Below are 19,961 nucleotides of genomic sequence, written 5' to 3'. Positions count from 1 at the left end.
CACCAGCCAAATTTTGTAAGAGCCAAGCATGGTTTTTTCACGAGAAAAGTATCTTAAATAATCTTTTTTCAACCTTTCTGGGAATTGATGACCCCTTCCCAGGGCCGCAACTAGATACTTTGTCATCTGGGGCAATTCGGAATTTTGGCGCCCCTTGCATGTAGAAGAAGCAGTTAAAGGGTGAATTCGACTCACATTCTGGTCCAGCGTCCGGAGCACCAGACCTACCTGCTTTCTCTAGTTGTGGCTCTGCTCCTTTCTATGTTGGAAGAAAATTATGAAATCGGAAAATTTTGAGCCATCACTAGATTCTGATTTAGCAATCACATATACAAAATTTTAGGCGCGAATACAGATTTTCCAGTCACCATGGTGACCTGGCACTTGGGGTTTGTCCAACCTTGGAATAAATAAAGATGCATATACTGTTCTGAATATATTTTTTGTATATAGTCATTTTCATGACCCCGCCCAGGGGATTTCGGGATTCATGAGATCTGGGGGATCCTGGGAGGATATACTCAGATTTACGGCATGACTAGATCTGAATAAATTGCCTATGGCGATAGACCGGAGTTGTGCTCGTTTCAATGAGAGAGAGAGAGAGAATGAAAGTATATTTTTACTTGGACCGTGATCAAACTAGAATGGGGCTCAAGGGCAAAGGCTACGCCCCCAACAATCAAATAAATTTTTGTTAATTAAATGCTTTTGGAAAATTGGCACCAACTCAAAAATTCTCTGGAAGAAATTCCGTGTGTCCCCCCCAATAGATTGGTTTTCTTGGGTACGCTCATGCTCAGGGGTAGTCCCATTCCAAGGGCGTAGCGAAGAGGAAGACTTGGGGGTCTGGTCCCCTCGTCCGAAATGTGAGAAAATGACCGAAAAAAGGGGAAAAGATGACCAAATCTATTGTTCTATCACTTTGGTCCCCCCTGCCGAACGAAATTTCTGGCTACGCCCTTGTCACATTCACTTTGGTAACAATACATTAAATGATTGTTATACAGTCGAATATGCTGTTATAACGAAGTCCAAGAAACCGGAGAAAACACTTCGTTATAAAGAAATTTCAGATTGTTTGCATTGTTCCTATGTATACTTATTAGAGGGATTAGAAAACCATTCGTTAAAACGATATTTTCGCTGTAACGGTATTCGTTAAAACGGGATTCGCCTGTAATTAGAGCCCGAATTTTCCACTTAAAAAAAATGGCTAAATATGAACTAAAACTGAGAAAATATGTGCTAAAGAACAAATAACCAAGCAAAAAACGGAAATGCGTTTTTAAATGCATCTTTTCTATTTATCTCGGTGCATATTCATTTGCAAAAACATTCTCATGCAAATGATTTCTACATGTATTTTATTTAGGAATTTCTAGTTATTAGTACCGTAGCTGCTCACTAATAGAAAGAAAAAGTTGCTCGAAAAAGAAGCAAACTACACGTGCACACAAGTAACAAAACATGAATAATGTCAAAAATAGGCGGATTTTTCTCCTGAGATTTTACTTCTTTTTACTTGAAAAAAAAGAAACGACAAGCAAATAAAGCACCCGGGCTTCGGGTATGGTCCATTGTAGCTAGAAGGTCCTTGGAGTTGAGCAACCAAACTATTTGAAAATGTCGAATTTCCGATTCGATAGACGATGTTGCCTGATCCATAAATCCATGGAAATGAGCATGAATGTAATAAGTTCAGACTTTTAATTGTTCAGTTGGTCATCTAAACCGCTTTGATGATACGAAATTCTATGGAAAACGTCTTATGCTCTTAGAGAATCAACTGATTTGAGATCAAAAATCAATTTCACATGACTAGAGTTCCGTTCAATCGTTAATATTAGAACGAAATGATCTCAAAGACGTCCCAATGCAGATAAAGCAGCAATTTTCAATAATTTTATGTTCTTACAGAGCGAAACGTGAAAATTCGTTTATAATGAGAACTACGTTACAGCGAAAACTTTTCTTGTGGTTGTGAGCTGTTGTTATAACGAACTTTTATTGTATTTATGAGCAATATTAATTTGAAAAATTACAAAAATTTAATTAATCTTCCGCACAACTTGAAAATTTGCACTTATTCTGAAAATTCTTCAATTACATACATTTATACACACATTAATGCTAAAAAGAGGTTAATTTATATAAATGCAACAAACAGGACTAATCATAACAAATTTATAAATAGTGCAAAAAAAAAATGAATAAATCAAAAATAAAAAGGTCAATTTCCCGTGACCTTTCATTAAATTAAGTTGTATAATAACCAAGAATGGCCACTGAAGCTGTGCTTTCCAAAGTGTGAAACATCGACCCCTGGGGGAAGGGGTCGATGCAATTGTCCAAAGGGTCGATAGAAGCTATGGGTTTAGTATAGGATCCTATGGGTGGGCTTGAGTTGGGAGAAATGAGAAAGAAATTTTTTTTAAAGAAGAGCTATGGAACACAAAAAGTTTTGGAAACTTTTCACTGAAGCAGCGGTTCTCAACCGGTGCTCCGTGTACACTTCCAGGGGGCTCCGCACCCACTCGAAGAAAATAAATCAGTAAATTCGATAAATGAATATAAGAGGAGAGCGTACGGGGCTCCACCATAGAAATTTTACGCCAAATAGAGGCGGCCACTGATGCATATTTGTGTTTGAGTGCAGGTGATCATTTGTGGAGATTTTACTGTATTTAGGAAAATGTAATGGAACCCTTTGTATATATCTCCCTATTACGTTTCTGACCTTACTTATTTGTACGAGGTTTTGCTTCAGTTGCTATACATTTCTATACATTATCCCTGTATACAGGGCCTAATTTCTTCATGGGCAAATGAAGCCTTTATAACTTTGAGCCCCCGAAATTCAAACAACATACATTCACTGACCAATTAACATCTTTGACTCTTGTCGCAAGAGCCTCCTAATTCCTGCTTTACCCAGGGCCCTGCCTGTATACACTTCAATTAATCGACGTTTTCACTTCGATTCGAACTCCCAAGTCTTTGGAAAACACCTTTTCTATCAATCGAATCACATAATTTTTCAATTGGTAAAAACGTGTCACTGAAATACAGTGTTTTACGGTTTTCAAAAACCCATCATGAAGAAACGTTGTAAGCGGAAAAACTAAGCGGGATCGACTGTAGTTTCTCATGCATATTTTTTACTGAAAAAGTAATAAAATTTAAGATGATTGACTGGTTCAATCAGGGCTGCAACTAGATGCTTGGTTACCCGGGGCAAGCGCGCATTTTGACGCCCCCCTTGTAATGTTGAAGGAGAGGTTTTAGAATGAAATTTGCACCCCATCCGGTCTAGCGCCCGGGGCACGAGACCCGCCTGCTCCTCCCTAGTTGTGGCCCTGTGTTCAATGGCTTTTGACAGGTACTGAAATAATTATTGAACGGGCTACGGTATGCTGATAGCCAGGGCTGTAACTGGGATTTTTGTCGCCCCCACATTCGATAATTTTGTAACGGTGTTCTCTGTCAAGTAAAGGACGTTTTACATAACGTTTAAATAACACTTTTTTTTCGGTTAAATCTTGAAATGAATACCGTAAAATTGCTTGAGACTTATTGAATTGAAGAATTGCTTGAGCAACAGTAATGTTATGATAGTATTATAAGTATATTTCTTCTCAAGCATAAGATTTTGAATCAAAACGACAGATTTTCACAAAATTTTTTTTCGGAAACGTCTGTAAAAAAAAGGTGGGGGGGGGGGGGTAATTTTCGGAAAAAGTTCGTTTTGCAGTACTGCTTTCGCATTTATACGACGCGTCGTATAAACGAGGTTTCATTAGAGCCTGAGCCCCCCCAACATTTTCAATAAGTTTACGCCTATGGTTTAGACATGATGCATGAGTTTTAATAGGGCGTGTGGTCTCCTCGAACAGCTAAGACTGCTGCACACCTGTTTGCCATGGATGCGATGAGGTTATCGATCAGACTTTGGGGAATACTGTTCCACTCCTCAAGAAGTGCACTCTGCAAGTCTCGGACAGTAACAGGTGGCCTTGGTCGTGCAGCAATGTGTCGTCCGATCATGTCCCAAACATGCTCGATTGGATTCAGGTCAGGAGAGCACGCTGGCCATTCCATACGCTGTATTGTTTCAGCTTCAAGCATGTTCTCCACCAGACGAGCTCTATGCGGTCGGGCATTATCATCCTGGAAAACAAAGGAATCTCCAATGGCTCCAGCGTAAGGGATGACATGAGGTCGCAGTATCTCGTCTGCATACCTTCAGGCCGTCAAAGTGCCATTCCGAATGATATGCAGGTCCGTACGTCCGCCTATGCTGATTCCACCCCATACCATCCAACCAGCTCGTCTGTATTGTGACCTTTCACGAACGAATGCAGGGTTATTTCGAGTGCCCCTGTCCCTCCATACCAGAACACGTCGGGTGTCACACTCCAGACTGAATCGGGACTCGTCTTCAGCACTTGGCTTCAATCATGTTGCTCCCAATCTCGATGTTCAGCAGCCCATCTTCTTCGGGCCGCACGGTGGCGTGGGGTCAACGGAATGCAGACCATTGGCCTACGTGCATAGAGGCCTCCCTCATGAAGCCGATTACGTACTGTTTGGCTGGACACCCTTCGTTCTGTTTCAATGGGCTGTTAACCCTATATACCGGTCATCAGTTGCTGTAGTGGCGCGTGGCCGACCTTGCCCTGGTCGACGTCTAACATTTCCTGTTTCTTGGAATAGATTCCACAGCCTTGCAACAACACTTCTGGCGACTCCAACAGCGTCCGCGACACTACGTTGTGTTTGCCCGGATTCCAGTCTGCCTATAACACGCCATGCCATGGATTCCGGTAAATCACGTTGTTGAGACATCCTCAAGTCACCTTGTCTCAAAAAAAAATACAGCGCAATCGAATTTTACAGTTACGGCAGTAAAACAGACGTTTCTGCAACATCCCAATTTATGCCCTTATCTCCTTTTTCTGGTTTTTGACGTCATGAACTTTGATTTGCATATGAAGTTTTCTTCTTCCGTTTCCTGCTAGGCTTTAAATTATGGATGATTCATTTTATGTTACTTATCGGTATACATCTTTGTGTAATTTTGTTAAAACCATGTGCTCCCCTAATTGTTTTGAGCAGTGTAGTTATTAAAATAAAAATGTTAACTTTTTATGCGGACACTCTGTGCCCCAAAACTCAATTGGAAAGTTGTTTCCCGGTCTCCCACAAAAAAATTCAACGTGTCTAAGTTCAAATTTTCACTGAGATATTCGAAGAAAATTGGAAAAAACAGCATTAAATGAGGGGAAACCATTTTACCCGCATTGAATGCTGTTTTTTCCCAAATTTCCTCAATTTTTTGAATTCGCATATCTTGGTGAATATTGCACTTAGAAACGTGAAATTATTTTAGTTGGCATCGGGAAGACAGAGCAACAACTTCTTAATTGGGTTCTTTGGCACACGGGGACGGTATAAAAAGTTTTTTTTTTTTTTTTTTTATAGCTATACAACCCCTTACAACATGAATGACATATCTGAGTTGGACACGTGATTTGAATACTTTTTCTACTTGGGTATGTCTCTAAGACTAATGGCTCACCAGTAAAGTGCCATACGCCCTGTTACCATGCAGCCTCCAAATACACGTAAAAAAATAGTTTGAGACGAAATACAGACAACTCTCATTTTAACAAATACCATTATAACGGGAAAAATATTGTTTTATCGAAAATCCCTCGGATAGGTTTACATAGGAACAATATAAAAATCTGGAATTCCTTTGTAATGAAATTTCGTTATTACGAAGTGATTTCTCAATTCTCTTGGAGTTCCGGTCTGATTGGGTTTGACCAAAGTGTAATATTAATAAAGGGTCTTTAATACGCTTTGGGTTTGACTGTATTTCCCCCCAAAAAAATCTGACATTTTTGCAGTAAAGTAATTCAACTTCTGCAATTTGATCTGAAAACAGTCCTTTTTATAATGATTATGTCCTTTTTACTTTTATAAATTTAGGTTGGGTGTAAATGCCTCGAAATTCCACTTGTGCGTAAGGGGATTCATGCCTCACTCACAGTTTTACGACAAAATTTCACATTCATGAGATGTTTGACTACTGGCACGATTAATCTTTATATATATAGCTTTCAATATTAAAATATTTCATTTATACGAAGCACAATTTCAATTATTTGACATTTTCATTTTGATCGGAACTCCAAATCTTTGGCATTTAGACATCATTTCCAACTATCAAATCCAAGCAGTTTTTGCAGATTGTGAAAACGTGTCGCTGAATTGATTTTGCATGCGTATTATCAACACTAAAAACCATGAATTTTAGATTGACAGATACAAAGAGACGCATTGAGTGGGTTATGGACATTTCAAGGTGAAGACTTACGTGAGAATTTATTGCACTTTTTTTAGAAATCAGCAGATGCAGTGAGTCTCTAGTAAACGGATTTAAATTGTGTCTTTTGTCATACGCCTTTTTAGAATTTTTTTTCTAATGTCCACAACATTGTTCTTGCAGGATAGGAAAATTGCATTGCAATTATTTAGGATGCTGCAGGCCAGTTGTAGGGCAGTTAAAAGTAATCATTACAGTCCCAATACAGGGACGGCTCGAGCTTACCTGCCACCCGGGTGCGAAGCCTCATGTGCCGCCCCTACTGGCGACCCTAGTAGTACCACGAAGCCCTCTTGCCAGGAGGCTGATAGGGCTTCGATGAAGGGCACCTGGAGATAAACCTGATTTTTTTTTTCAGAAGAAAGCAGCACATCATTATTTACCGTGCAAAATGTGCGTGACCATACGTCCCGCTTTTGAAGTAGAAAATTTTTTGTCTTTGTTTTTTGTTCTAGAATTATTTTACCATTCTTAATAAATGCCAGATAACTTAATCATTCAAAGAGCACTTATTTTTGTGAGCCATCATCACTTATCCTGTAAAGATCGTATTTAACAGGGTAATTTTTATTAAGAAAATTTTTTCAAAGGTGTTTCTGGTATTCCAAGGGCCGGACAAGTGAAAAAACAAATTTTTCCTTTGCCTTCATTTGACTATTGTGGATCAAATTCTGAGTGAGGGTATGGGCCCCTAGGCTGGGATCTTTTGCAAGCCCCCTCCCAGTCAGATTTCTCACGGCCCTTTCTATAGTTAATTTATAGCCTGAAAAAGCCAAAAAATTATGAGAATTATCCCGGGTTCTTGCGAAGGCCATGGGTGAGGGAACCAAAATGCACACATGACCCTTGTAATAGAGTACAGGGGTGGCGCTTGGCCATGCGACCTATTGCGGCCACACGGGGCACCGCTTAAGAGGATGCTAAATCCGGGGTGAACGGGTTAAAAAAAATTACATTGGCCAAAAAAAACCAAACTATCGGCTCTGGAGGGGCTCAAAATCCGAAATGAAGGGCCGAAAAAAGTTTTGTTGGGAATTGTTTGGATAAATTGTGAGGGAGGGGCATGACCTTCTAAGGGTAGGGCTGACAGGGCTCCAGCTTGAGGCTCGGGACTAAATCCTTATAACTTTTCTTTTTTCACTCTATAAATTAACTGTAGAAGGGGCCCCGTGGAAAATCGGGCATGGGCCCCACGAAAGATTCCCTGATGCAGGAGGTAGGGGCTATGGAGGGAGCAATAGGTAGGAGGCACAAAAAATAAGTCCCACACAGGTACAGATTTTGTCTCGAGCCACCCGGATAGCTTACATTCTTTGGTATTACGATCAGAGGCCTTGTCTATTTTCTCAACGTTTCCGCTGTTGAGGTATAGTATGGCTCAAAAGCGTGATGTCGTGAATTTTTACTGTGTTCAATTTTGTTGTCTTAAGTAAAGTCTACGCTGCCGTCCTTTACAACCTGCCGCCCAAGTGCGCTGCACCCCTTGCTCCCTTGCTTAAGCCGCCCCTGTCTCAATACATTATCACAGCAGTGTAGTTTTAAAAAATTAAATTTCGCGGGTTTTTTACAAGCTTTCAGTTTTCACCCATCTACTTCTTGGATTACATTTACTACCAGCAGTCAAAAGAATGTCAATGAGTGGTCAACAAATCTTTGTCTGTTTTCTTTATGGCAGCCCTCTTTGAATGAAAAGTCTGAACGCACACAATTTTCTGTCTTTACAGTTATTCCATTTCGTTTAAACCTCTTCTATAGTTTGTGTCAGGGCCTACTATCACAGCCAAGTCGTAAGACCACCGAGATTACATGAACCACTTATTTTATTTCCTTCCTCATGTTAATGTTACTTGAATGGGGAAAAATTACGAAAAAGATATTCTATGCATTTTGTTTGAAATTAAATTTTTTTAGTCAGAGTGACTAAAAAAATTTAATGTCACAAATTTATTCGTGGCCCCCGTATCAGTAGCCGTGGCTCCCCTTTTGCAAGATTTTCATCCGTGGCCCCCTGAAATATCCTAGGGCCCCCCCGGGGCCATATGGCTTCCGGTTGAGAACCACTGAGTTAGAGGACAAAATTGAGGTCGGTCGAATACAGTTAAACATACTACAGATACTGAAGTCTAGGTCAGATCCTGATATTCAGAATTCTATTAAAAAATTGGATTCCAGCGTCATGATCTTAACTGAAAATTTGTTGCATCCTGTGCAAATCTACCAGAAGAACAAATTGAACTATTGCAGGGGGAAAAAAAACCATTTGTGACGCACCACAGTGCTACGGGACCAACGACGACTGACGAGAATCATTAAACGTGACAGATGTGCAACCCTTTTGCAGATTTCAATGCTGGGCCATCAACAAGTGTCAGCGGTCGAACCATTCAACGAAACATCATCGATATGGGCTTTCAGAGCCGAAGGCCCACTCGTGTACCCTTGATGACTGCACGACACAAGGCTTTACGCCTTGCCTGGGCCCGACAACACCGACATTGGACTGTTGAGGACTGGAAACATGTTGCCTGGTCTGACGAGTCTCGGTTCCAATTGCTTCGAGCTGATGGACATGTATGAGTATGGAGACAACCTCATGAATCCATGGACCCTACATGTCAACAGGGGACTGTTCAAGCTGGTGGAGGCTCTGTGATGGTATGGGGCGTGTGCAGTTGGCGTGATGTGGGACCCCTGATACGTCTAGATACGACTCTGACAGGGGACAGGTACATAAGCATCCTGTCTGATCACCTGCACCCATTCATGTCCATTGTGCATTCCGACGGACTTGGACAATTTCAGCAGGACAATGCGACACCCCACACGTCCAGAATTGCTACAAAGTGGCTCCAAAGTTCAGAAGAGATCTCCACTCCCTCTTACTCCTACGGATTTATGGACAGCCCTGTAGGATTCATGGTGTTAATTACCTCCAGCACTACTTCAGACATTAGTCGAGTCCATGCCATGTCGTGTTGCGGCACTTCTGCGGGCTTGCGGGGGCCCTACACGATATTAGGCAGGTGTACCAGTTTTTTTTGGCTCTTCAGTGTATATACACAATTACACCATTTCAACTTCTTAAATTGTAAAGATTTAAGAACAGAATCAAATTCTAAAAACCATTCTCGTCCACTCTGACGTAGACCATAAATTGCTTTGTTCAAGCGACAGACATAATTAGGTTTGATAGAGTCAATGAAACCAAATGGTTGTTTCATGTACACCTCATGATTCAATTTCGCATAAAGATATGTGCATTTGACAACTAATTGACAATGAAGCCATCTAAGACAACTTACTAATAAAGTGAAAAATAATCTCACAAGTGTAAAGTTGACCAAAGGGCTAAATACTTCTTCATAAGAGTCACCTTTGATTTGATTGTAGCCTTTAGCTACAAGTCTAGCTTTATAGCGTTCAATGTTCCCTTTTTCATTTCTCTTCACTGTGTAAACCCATCTATTTTCCAAGATTTTCGTATTGTCGAGTTGAGGAACCAAAATCCACACTTTGCATTCATTCATAACATCCATTTCCGCATCCATAGACTTCTGCCATTCAGATGAATCAGGAGATTTCATAGCTTCGTTAAAGTTTCGCTTTTACATCAACATGATTAGCTTGAGTTTAGTGAATTTCACTTTCCCTGGAAATTTGTTTTTACCACTGAAATCAAAAACATTCTTATTATATCATCTTATTTTTTTCATAATATTTTTTGATATCTTGATGTGAACATGATCTTATATTTGTTCTGAATATTCCATAATAAATATCAACACGTGATCCGTTGGGTCGAGGAACAGCGCTTTATGTATCTAATTAACATCACTACAAGGGATAATGTCAGATGCGGCTAAAACTTGAATTTGCGATCCACACGCTGGTTTTGAAATTCTAATTTGCGATTCGTCATCAGATTTGAAATTTGAGTTTACGGTACATCCGTTGATTTTGAACTTCGGATCTCTCTTCGGTTGATGATTGAACTTCGAAATTTCCGTCCGCGGAACTAGAATAACATTGATCATCAAAAGTATTCATTTTGAAGTGATAATAACTTTCTCTTTCATGATCCGGATCCAGTATCGTTTCCACATTAGTAACATTTTCATCTAAACAAACATTTGATGTTTCAATCAATTGATTGGATTTAGGCATCCAAATCCTATATCCCTTCGTTCGCTGGGCATATCCAATCATAATACCAATTTTTGCTTTTGGATCGAATTTCTTACGTTTTTGTTTTGGGATACTTACAAATTCTTTACATCCGAATACTTTGAAATGTTTAACTGAAGGTTTATTTCCGCAGTGCAGTTCACACACAAATGGTGTTTTATTTTGACCTTTCAGACAAACCCTGTTTCTCACGTAGGTGAAATAAAATAACGCTTCTGCCCAAAACTCATTCTTCAATCCACTTTGTTTCAATAGAGAATTGATTGCATCAATGGCAGTTTGATTATACTGTTCAGCAACCCCGTTCTGTTGAGGCGTATAATCGTTCATACGTTTGGCTCTAATACCTTGATTCTGAAGAAATTCATTAAATTCTTTCTTGCAAAATTCCATTCCATTGTTGGTTCTTATGTTTTGTATTTTCAAGTTTAGAAATCTTTCTGCTCTTTTCTGGAAACGACGGAAACATTCAAATAAGTCCGATTTTTTCTTGATAGGAAAAACTGTAACCTTTCTTGAATTGTTGATTATTGTTAAAAAATATCTGCAACCGGAAATTGATTGCTCGGGTACTGGACCACAAACGTCCATGTGTAAAAGTTCTAAGGGAGTTTAATTTTTCTGAGAGTTTTATGAGAAATTCTCTTGAATTTACATAATTTAAAATGTCACAGGATTGCATGGAATTGTTCAATTCGGGCAAACCCGAACACCAGAATATGGCTGTGCGTGTGTGACTTATATAATCAACGTCTATGTGTCCATAATGCTTATGCCATAGATTTATGTCATCTTTTGTTGTCACTGTTAGATTGTAAGATTTGATACACTGTTCAGATTTAGATATCGTTGCAGGACTGATATTACGGACATTTTTAGATTTCTTAGCTATCTTTTCATACTTAGGTTTAACAAAGTGTAACATGTCCTGCCTTCGTGCGTAAAATATATTTTTCCACTCGGGAGAATAAACTTGTATTTTACCATTAGAACAAACAAAATGGCAACCATTTTTATCGATTTTCGAACCGGAAATTAAATTACGGCGAATTTTTGGCGAATAAAGAACATTATGAAAATATAACTCGATCTTAACAGCGTTCGTGAAAACATGAAATTTAACCATTCCGATGCCTTTTATCGGACTTTCTACATCATTTACAGCTAGAGACATTGTTGCATTTGCGATAGGTTTATATTCGAAAAATAGATCGATATTATTACAAAAATGACCTGTTGCGGCTGTATCTATTGGCCAATTAAATTTTTCTACAGGATCATTATTTTGAAAGCTTCACTTAAATATGCATTATGCTCTTCAAAATTTACATTTGATAAATTAGTATCATCATCAAAATGGTAAGTTAGAACATTTACATCGTGTTTTACATCATTTTTACGCATATTATTTTGGGAAAGATTTAATTTACCTTTCATGAATTTCTTCTTAACTTTTTTGAAATTGTTATTTTCAGCATCGTTCTTTGACAAAATGAGCAGCTTTGGATTGACACGAGAGTTCACATTATAGGCTCCAATTTTGAAATGTTCATCCAAATCTTTCTTGGCTTGTTGTAATCTGTTCTCTTCCAATGCGAGTTCTTGTTCGATGTTATTTAACATGAAATCTTTGTCATCCCATCGGTAGATCAGCTGCACAATGCCTTGAAAATGTTGAGGCAGGAATCTTATGAGTTGAAAACCCTGATACAAGTTCTCGAGTGGATGGCCTGCTTCGTTTAGCGCTTGCACAGCTTTCCTCAGTCGACACTAAAAACGCTGATTCTTGTATCAACCTTCATAGTAACGAAGCGAGAATAGTCTCATCATAGTAGTTGAAGTAGAGAATAGCAGAGAACTCATCTAGTAGTTGTATGACTCTTGCTCTGGTCTTATGTTCGAAGTGGTTACGGAGAATTGTCCATGCTTCGGAACCATGTGTTGTAGCACTGATGAGATTATGATATTGCTGTTCTACATCATAATATATATCGTAGAGTATGCACGCCCTTTTCTCAAGTTATAGTCTATTATTTCTTGACGAGACATTGCTTCGGCAATAGGCTGTTCAGAGTTCTCGATGGAGGACCAACAACCTCTGTCAATTAGGTAGACTTAGATATCGTACTTCCATGAAGAATAATTTCCCGGGCTAAGCAGAGAAAACTTGAAGTCAGAATCCATCTCCGGGAATGATAGGCAAAAGTTCATTAATATTTTTCGGCGGCAGCCCCCTTTTGGCGAATACGGGAAGTTCACTTTGAAAATACGTTCCGCTGGGTTATATGAGCATCACACTGCGTATCATTATAATGCGCAGCCCATAACCTTGTCAGTGCAGTGTCGCTCAATAAGAACCCAATTTGATTGAAAACTTAATTTTATTCTATATCAGGCTTAGGCATGAAAATTACATAGTGACGAGACATAACAAACATATATTGAACAATAACCAAAAAATGAACACTGATCAAGAACAAACATCATCTTTTATAGACAGGGAAATTCTTTCCCTTCATGGAAGTCGACAGGTTGCCGACGAGCATAATCCATCATTTGCATAAGGCATGAAGAATTTTTTTCCCCAACACTCTGCACCCCTTCAACTAAGTCTATGTTCCTCTGTAGGTATGATCTCCAAAACCTTACAGCATACTACAGTCCAAGACAAATTAAGCCTCGAAAAAGCGGGAGAATGGCTTAAAGAAAACACGAAGAGACCTTTTTGAAAATGAAACGAGCATTCTATTCGCTGTTTTGACCATCACTGAACAATGTTCAGAAAACCTAAATCGGTGACCCTAGTTGCATCCAGAATAGTGACACCATTCAACTCATAAGAGAACCATGGGTTATTCGAACCAAAATGAGCGACCATGCACTTGTCAATGTAAACGTCATGTTCCATTCATTTGCCTATTCTGCAATCCAATAAAGTTGGTCTGGAGCAACTCCCTATCGCTTTGATTCCCAATCATCCCCATTAACTTCAGGTCGTCTGAGAATTTGCTAGCAATCCCAACAATACCCTGATCGAGTTTATCGATAAAAAGTGAAAAAAGTATGGAGCCAAATAGATCATTTGATAATTTTTGTCGCACCGCAGCCATTTTCTGCACACGAGGGTTAATTAGACTGGAACCTACAATTTATTGCCGATTCCGAATGGCAGGCTTGTTTTTATACTCATCGAGAGGTTGGTGTGTGCTAACCCCTCGATGGGGACACCCTGCGGTAGCAATTTTTTCTGCGGTTGTGTCACCATTTCTGTTGTACCCCTGTGTCAGGAAAGTTTTTGACAAGGACGAAGCGGGTATCGAAATGTGAGAAAATGACAGAAAAAAGGGAAAAAGATGGCCAAACCTATCGTTCTATCACTTTGGTTCCTCCCCCCCCCCCCCCCCGCAAAATAAAAGTGGTTCCCCCCCCCCCCCCCCAAACGAAATTTCTGGCTACGGGCCTGATTACAAGTAGGTAGCGATTTTTGTTTGACGAACAGGTATTTGTGATATCTCATTTGTTTCTCGTTTTAAAATAAGCCTAGTGTTTTTTAAATGACAGATTTTAATACTTCCTATATTAGGGACTGTTTATATAACTTCATTGGTAAAACTGTTGTCTGGGGCATGGGTGATAATGTATGACAATCATAATATGATTTTTCAAAATCATATTATAAATTATTTACATAACCATAATTAGCATTATAACGCTGTTGCTTAAATCTTGAGAGTAATCATACTCTCCTGAAGATTTCAAAGATAAGGCATAATTTTTCACTTTTTCAAAAAGGTTTTTTATTTTTGTTTTGTTTTCCATATCTAAGCAAAGCAGATAACACATTGAGTTCAGCTCTTTAAAAGTTGTCTAAAAGAACCAAAATACTGGACATCAGTGTTTCTTAATCCATGAGTTGCGGCTAGCTGTTGACATTGCTGATTGCCTGTTTAGTGCTTTGAAGGGGTTGGTTTTTAGACTATTCTGGGCAGAGACGCAACTGGGGGGGGGGGCGTACCAAAGGATGTGCAAATTTCACCCTTTAACATTAAAAGAGGCGGCAAAATTCATGCTTGCTCCAGCTGACTGAGTATTGAATTGCTGCCTTCATACCATATCTCTGTCAACAATTAGTCAATTATCAAAGTTCAGAGCTTTTGCTATTACAGTGACACATTTCTGTAATCCACAATAATTACATAGATTCAATATATAGAAATGATAATTTTTTAAACATTTGAAGTTCGAGTTGAAGTGAAAATGTTGAGTAATTGATGTTTTTGCTCATATATATCCTGTTGCTCCGTTTTGCTCCCATCCTCATTTGTAATGGACTCAGGTCATTTGAACCTTATGAGAAGAACTTGAGAAAGCATTGGCCTGCACTTTTTCCCCTCCAATTCTTTTGTTTAATGTTGAAGGCAAAACATAAGAAAAATTTCCCACGAATGACCATTATATGAGGGTGAGTTCATTGAAAATTTTAAGATTCCGCACCCCAGTAATACATAATTGCTCTCAATGTCCAATCAGCGCTGGTCATGTAACATCACGTGACAAGCAAATATTTAGCATGTTTCAGAAAAAAAAAACCTACATGGGGTAAATTGATAAAAACTGACTGTCCTTTCACTTCATGTTTTGTGTTTTTGCTCAAGTTGGAATTCTTCCCTTCTCTGAGGCTATGATTTAAGTTTGTGCTGAAATCTGAATGATTTATATATAATCTCCATATTTACTATAGCTGGTGCTTGTTTGGCACGCTGGACCGGGAAATGGATGAATTCACTCTCTCTCTCTTCCTTTGACCACTCGTTCTACATTTCGAATGAGAATTGTGTATGCCAAAATTCACACTCAACTTGACTGACCAAGTACAGTGAGTTAAAAAAACAAACAAAAAAAACTGACATTTTCATTGATGTAGCCTTATAGTTCATTTTAAAATAAGATTCATGATTTAAGAATTTCAAAGTGAGTTTTATTTAGCAAGCGTGACAAAATTAAAATTTTTACCAAAAATAAAATGAAATAGCTAAACATTACGAAAAAATAATTTTGTCCCATAAAATATAGGTCATATGGTTGCACTGTGTAACTCACACTTTTTATCCACTACAAGTGAGGATTCTTGTTCCACAGAGTGAATGCAGACTTTTATGACATCCTGTCTATTGAAGAAATATTCAAAATTTTTTAAGGGTACTGCAGAATAGTCTCGTAATTATCAAGGGTTCTGTACATGCTTTCACATTGGGAAACTCCTCTTTATATATCTAGAGCCAAGCACTCACGAGTGCATATACATTTCCGACACTCCTTGATCCCAATTAATCTGGTCTAGATTAATGACGTCAAAATTATGCTTTGACTTGCGTCATGCCACAAGTTTGAGTTTGCGAGATAACATCCATTTAACCTGTAATTATGCTATGTTTAGAATCAAATGTTTTTATATCCTATTGCTGCTAGCTTAGAGGATTAGATTTATTCTAATTAGATTTAATATGAGTTTCACTTCTATTGTGCAAGATTCTCACACATTGTTTTTTAAAATCTACTAACCATGATTAAAACCAACCTGGTGTAAACAAAAAACCCTGCTCTCATATCAATATAGGTGCTATAATTTTTGTTGTAATCATAAGATAATGGAATAGCATTATAAAAATGTACTGTGGATGCATTTCTTTATGCACAGAACTGGTTTTTTAAATAGCTATACTTAAAATAGAATGGATAATTAACTTCAAATATCTCATGGTGTAAATGTTGCTTTTTTTCTGATTTGGTTTTTATGGATATGGTATGCTTTTTATACTCGCCAACTTTTTAACTTTATTTTTTGTGTCTTAATTAGTTTATTAGTTTATCCTAATTAGTTTCTGAATTTTTGCAGATAGCGTCAAGCGCAGAGCTTCCTCCAGATGTCAAACTTTTAATGTCTAACACTTTAGCCCAGGGAGTATGGCATGCTCAGCAAAATTTCAAACCTGCATTATCCACATTGCCTGCAAGTGTTAGCTATGAAAATAGATCTCTTGGGCCTAGACGTTTACCTGGGCTTGGATTATTACCCAACGGTGATTTTTCAGATACTTTGCAACAACAGCTACCATCCAGCTCTCAACATGATGCTATAGATACAATGGCTCTACTACAACAATTTTCAGATAAACTATTGAGCATTGTTGAGCAACAGATTTCTAATAAAAGCCATGATAAGCCAAATGACTGATTGTTTAAGTATTGTGTTCGACTCAGTGTTGCAAGCATACAGATTTTACATGTTGACCCAATTATCATTTATTTCACTCAAATGCTTCTGTGAAGTTAATGAGTCATGATTCCTCATTTAAACTTAATATACTTTTTTCCTATTTTTGTTCATTTATTTCATTAATTCAATTTGTCCAATGTAAGGAAGAATTATGATGGATGCCATATAATTTATTTCTGTGACCTTGAAACTACACTAAAAAACTTTCTGAGTACTAATGTTAAAATCTAATTTATATGTGTGTGTGAATCTGAAACCAAGCTAAAAAATCAAGAATTTTTGTTGTTGGAAATATTGAAACACTCAAAATTTTTATGCCATGATTGAATTGCTTTTATTGAAACATGTTTTGTTCACTATTTCCATGTGGCTGTATATCTTTATGATATGAATTTTGCCACATCTCTAGCCAAAACACCAGCATTGGTCTTCCATCTGGTCTTCCGGGAAGGTTGCATTGTTTCCTTGCCCGTTATCCTTGCACTGAAGAATACTGTCATAGTAGTGGACGAAATGTTTGCTATGAAAATGACTGCTTAAACATAACAATCTGGAAAGTTTCAATATTTCTGTAAAATATAGCTGAATGAATAAATTCCAGAACTCTGCTTGCTGCCAGACTTATAGCTCAGTTTTGTGGCACAGTCTGGAACTGTAAAATACAGTTGTGAATGATAGACTACCTTCTCTCTTTAACTTTTGTTATTGTTGATTTGTTTTGTGCAGTGTATGAATATTGAATGGAATGAATTAAAAAAAGAGAATAGGTCAACAAATATTATATTTTTTCATTGTTTCATGAATATCAAGTTACAACCCATTAATATTTGTGATATTTGATGATATTCTCTCTCTCTCTCTCTCAAGAGCAGCAATTCCAATTTCTCCAAATTTTTTGTATTCATTGCCCCCCCCCCCTCCCCAGCTAAAAGTTTTTTTCTCATTGTTCACTTTCCTGAGTAATCTCATAGGAACCTTGTATACATAACTATTACCATTTCCCACTGGTGTGTTCCATTGACTCTGGGGCAATATTGCCCACTTTAGAAAACACTATTATAAAGTATCAAATGTTCAGGGTATCTCATAAATAGATTAAAAATACATTAAATTGAACAAATTAGTACATTTGAATATGGTTTGCAAAACATTTATTCTCACCAAGGGGAATTTTTTTGGTGCAGAGAAAAAACTTACTTAAAATTTTTGCTGATAGAGGTCACTGCTCAAAAGTTTTGCAGAAGCAATTGGACCTGAACTCTCCTCTTCTGTGTCCGAAATGTTTATAAAAATTCATTGGGCAGTTTGTTCCTGAGGTAAAACAACTTCATTAGTAGTACTTTTTCCACCAATGTCTTCATCAAAATGAAAATCTTATGTAAGTAGTAACAGGAAAAATTTTGACAAATGAGCTGTACACCCTGCATTTTATAGGAATCTGATTTACTTTCATGCAACACCTTCTATAGACTAAAATTTGAACTAATTTTTTTTACGCTTTGAACTAATTACTTTTGATGCTGGGGGGTATGGTTTCCCGTATTTCCACCCATGATTCAAATATACCAATTCCTTTACACTATTCTCAAATTTATGGGGCACCTTGTACAGTAGAACCTTGATTAATGGAGCCTCTATTAACATAGGCATTTGGCAAACCAAAGTTGCTTGTATATGAATGCTAACTTTGTTGTTGTTGTGATGCTGCAAATAACAGTAACAAATGGAAGAGAGTTAGCCAATCGGAAAGGAAATAACAGCAATTAAAAGACTAAAGAATGGCAAATCACTCAAAAGAATTGTTATGGAATATGGTGTGTGAAAAATGATAGAGATCGTAAATAACACAAAGTGGAAATAAGAAGTTTATGAAATCATTATGCTAAAATCAACATCAAAAATCAAAGGCAAAGAAAGAAAAAGGAAAGAAAGTGCACATTAAAAAAAAAAGTCAGATTTAATGAGCTTGATGAAGCAGTTTTTGTTTGGTTCAGACAGTAGCATGCCCAAGGAATGCCTATCTCCAATTCCATTTTTACAGGATCTTCTGGGTGTTGATGAGTTATTTATGGCCAACCAAGGCCTGCTCAACTAATTCAAGAAGCAGCATTAGATTAGATTATGGGGTGTGTACATAGAAAAGCTATCATCAGACAAAGTAAATTCACCTGTCGTCAGAAAGCTCTCGCTCTCTCTCCTCTCTCTCTGTCTGTGTGTGTGTTGTTTTAAATTTCAAGTCTCCATTAACCGAAGTTCTTGATATCTGACATAAACTGGGAACTCTCCATTGGTAAATCAAGGTTCTACTGTACAGCCTGGGTTGTAGTATCCTTAACAATCACAGTAACCTTCATCTATGTAGATGCTGGCCACAGCTGCAGGTGAGAAATCTTATAATTTAATAGACCACAGCCAAACGGCCTGGTAAACTCAAATTTTTCATTAGACACTGGCCATGGCAGCTTAAGTAGAAATATTTTTCAGCCAGTTTATGCATAGAGTTTTAGGTTAAGGCGTCAAAGCCGTTGAAAATAATGACAGAAATATGGAGTATAGTGTATGGAATATATTGTATTATGGGATTGGTTACACACAGCATGTGGTCCCTACAGAAAAGGTGCATCTTCCAGATCGCCTGCTTGTGAATGGATCTGGTTCCTTTCTTGTGGTTTTTTCTTGCAGTTGGGAGTGGGCATATGTGATTTGAACATGCTGTGATTATTTCTCTTTTCTTCCCATTTAGAAATGTTCCATTTCTAAATGGGAACTATTGAAATGATAATTTCAGATGTAGGGAAAAATTCCAGTATTTGTATGATGTGAAAAATCAGGTTTTTTTTGAAGAAATAAGTGAAAAACAGATATTTCCATAATCATTGTTGAAATTTTATAGGAACATATTTATGAAATGTGTGAATTGAATTTGCTTCTATCCTTGACCATGAAGCAGTGTCCTTGACCAGCAGCATTAGGTGACTGATTTTTTAATAAAAATTTATAAATTTAAAATATCAAAAAATGTGCTAAATTTTGAAGGCTTGAATTTTTTTTTTTGATAAATAATTCTCATCAGGAAATTGGACACTGAGGTTCATCTGATTGAAG

General features: G+C 37.8%; 1 protein-coding gene across 6 annotated transcripts in view; it reads left to right on the top strand.

Moving 5' to 3' along the window:
- Positions 1–18,752, top strand: part of LOC149074195 (mitogen-activated protein kinase-binding protein 1-like) — a 413,671-nt gene extending 394,919 nt beyond the window's left edge. For 5 of the 6 annotated variants that reach the window (XM_089246851.1, XM_089246852.1, XM_089246848.1 and 2 more), the window contains one exon: positions 16,476–16,949. In XM_089246851.1, the coding sequence (XP_089102977.1) occupies positions 16,476–16,814 (339 nt within the window). In that variant the 3' untranslated portion in view covers positions 16,815–16,949. Of the gene's footprint in view, positions 1–16,475 lie in introns of all 6 variants that reach the window. The other variant, XM_089246846.1, reaches the window with a different exon arrangement.
- The last annotated feature ends 1,209 nt before the right edge of the window (positions 18,753–19,961 follow it).

This window comes from Pholcus phalangioides, unplaced genomic scaffold (genome assembly GCF_987345545.1).
Source record: "Pholcus phalangioides strain wild (caught in Gottingen) unplaced genomic scaffold, Ppha-v1.0 ptg000017l_1, whole genome shotgun sequence".
NCBI lineage: Eukaryota > Metazoa > Arthropoda > Arachnida > Araneae > Pholcidae > Pholcus > Pholcus phalangioides.
This window is presented reverse-complemented; position numbering and strand designations above follow the sequence as displayed.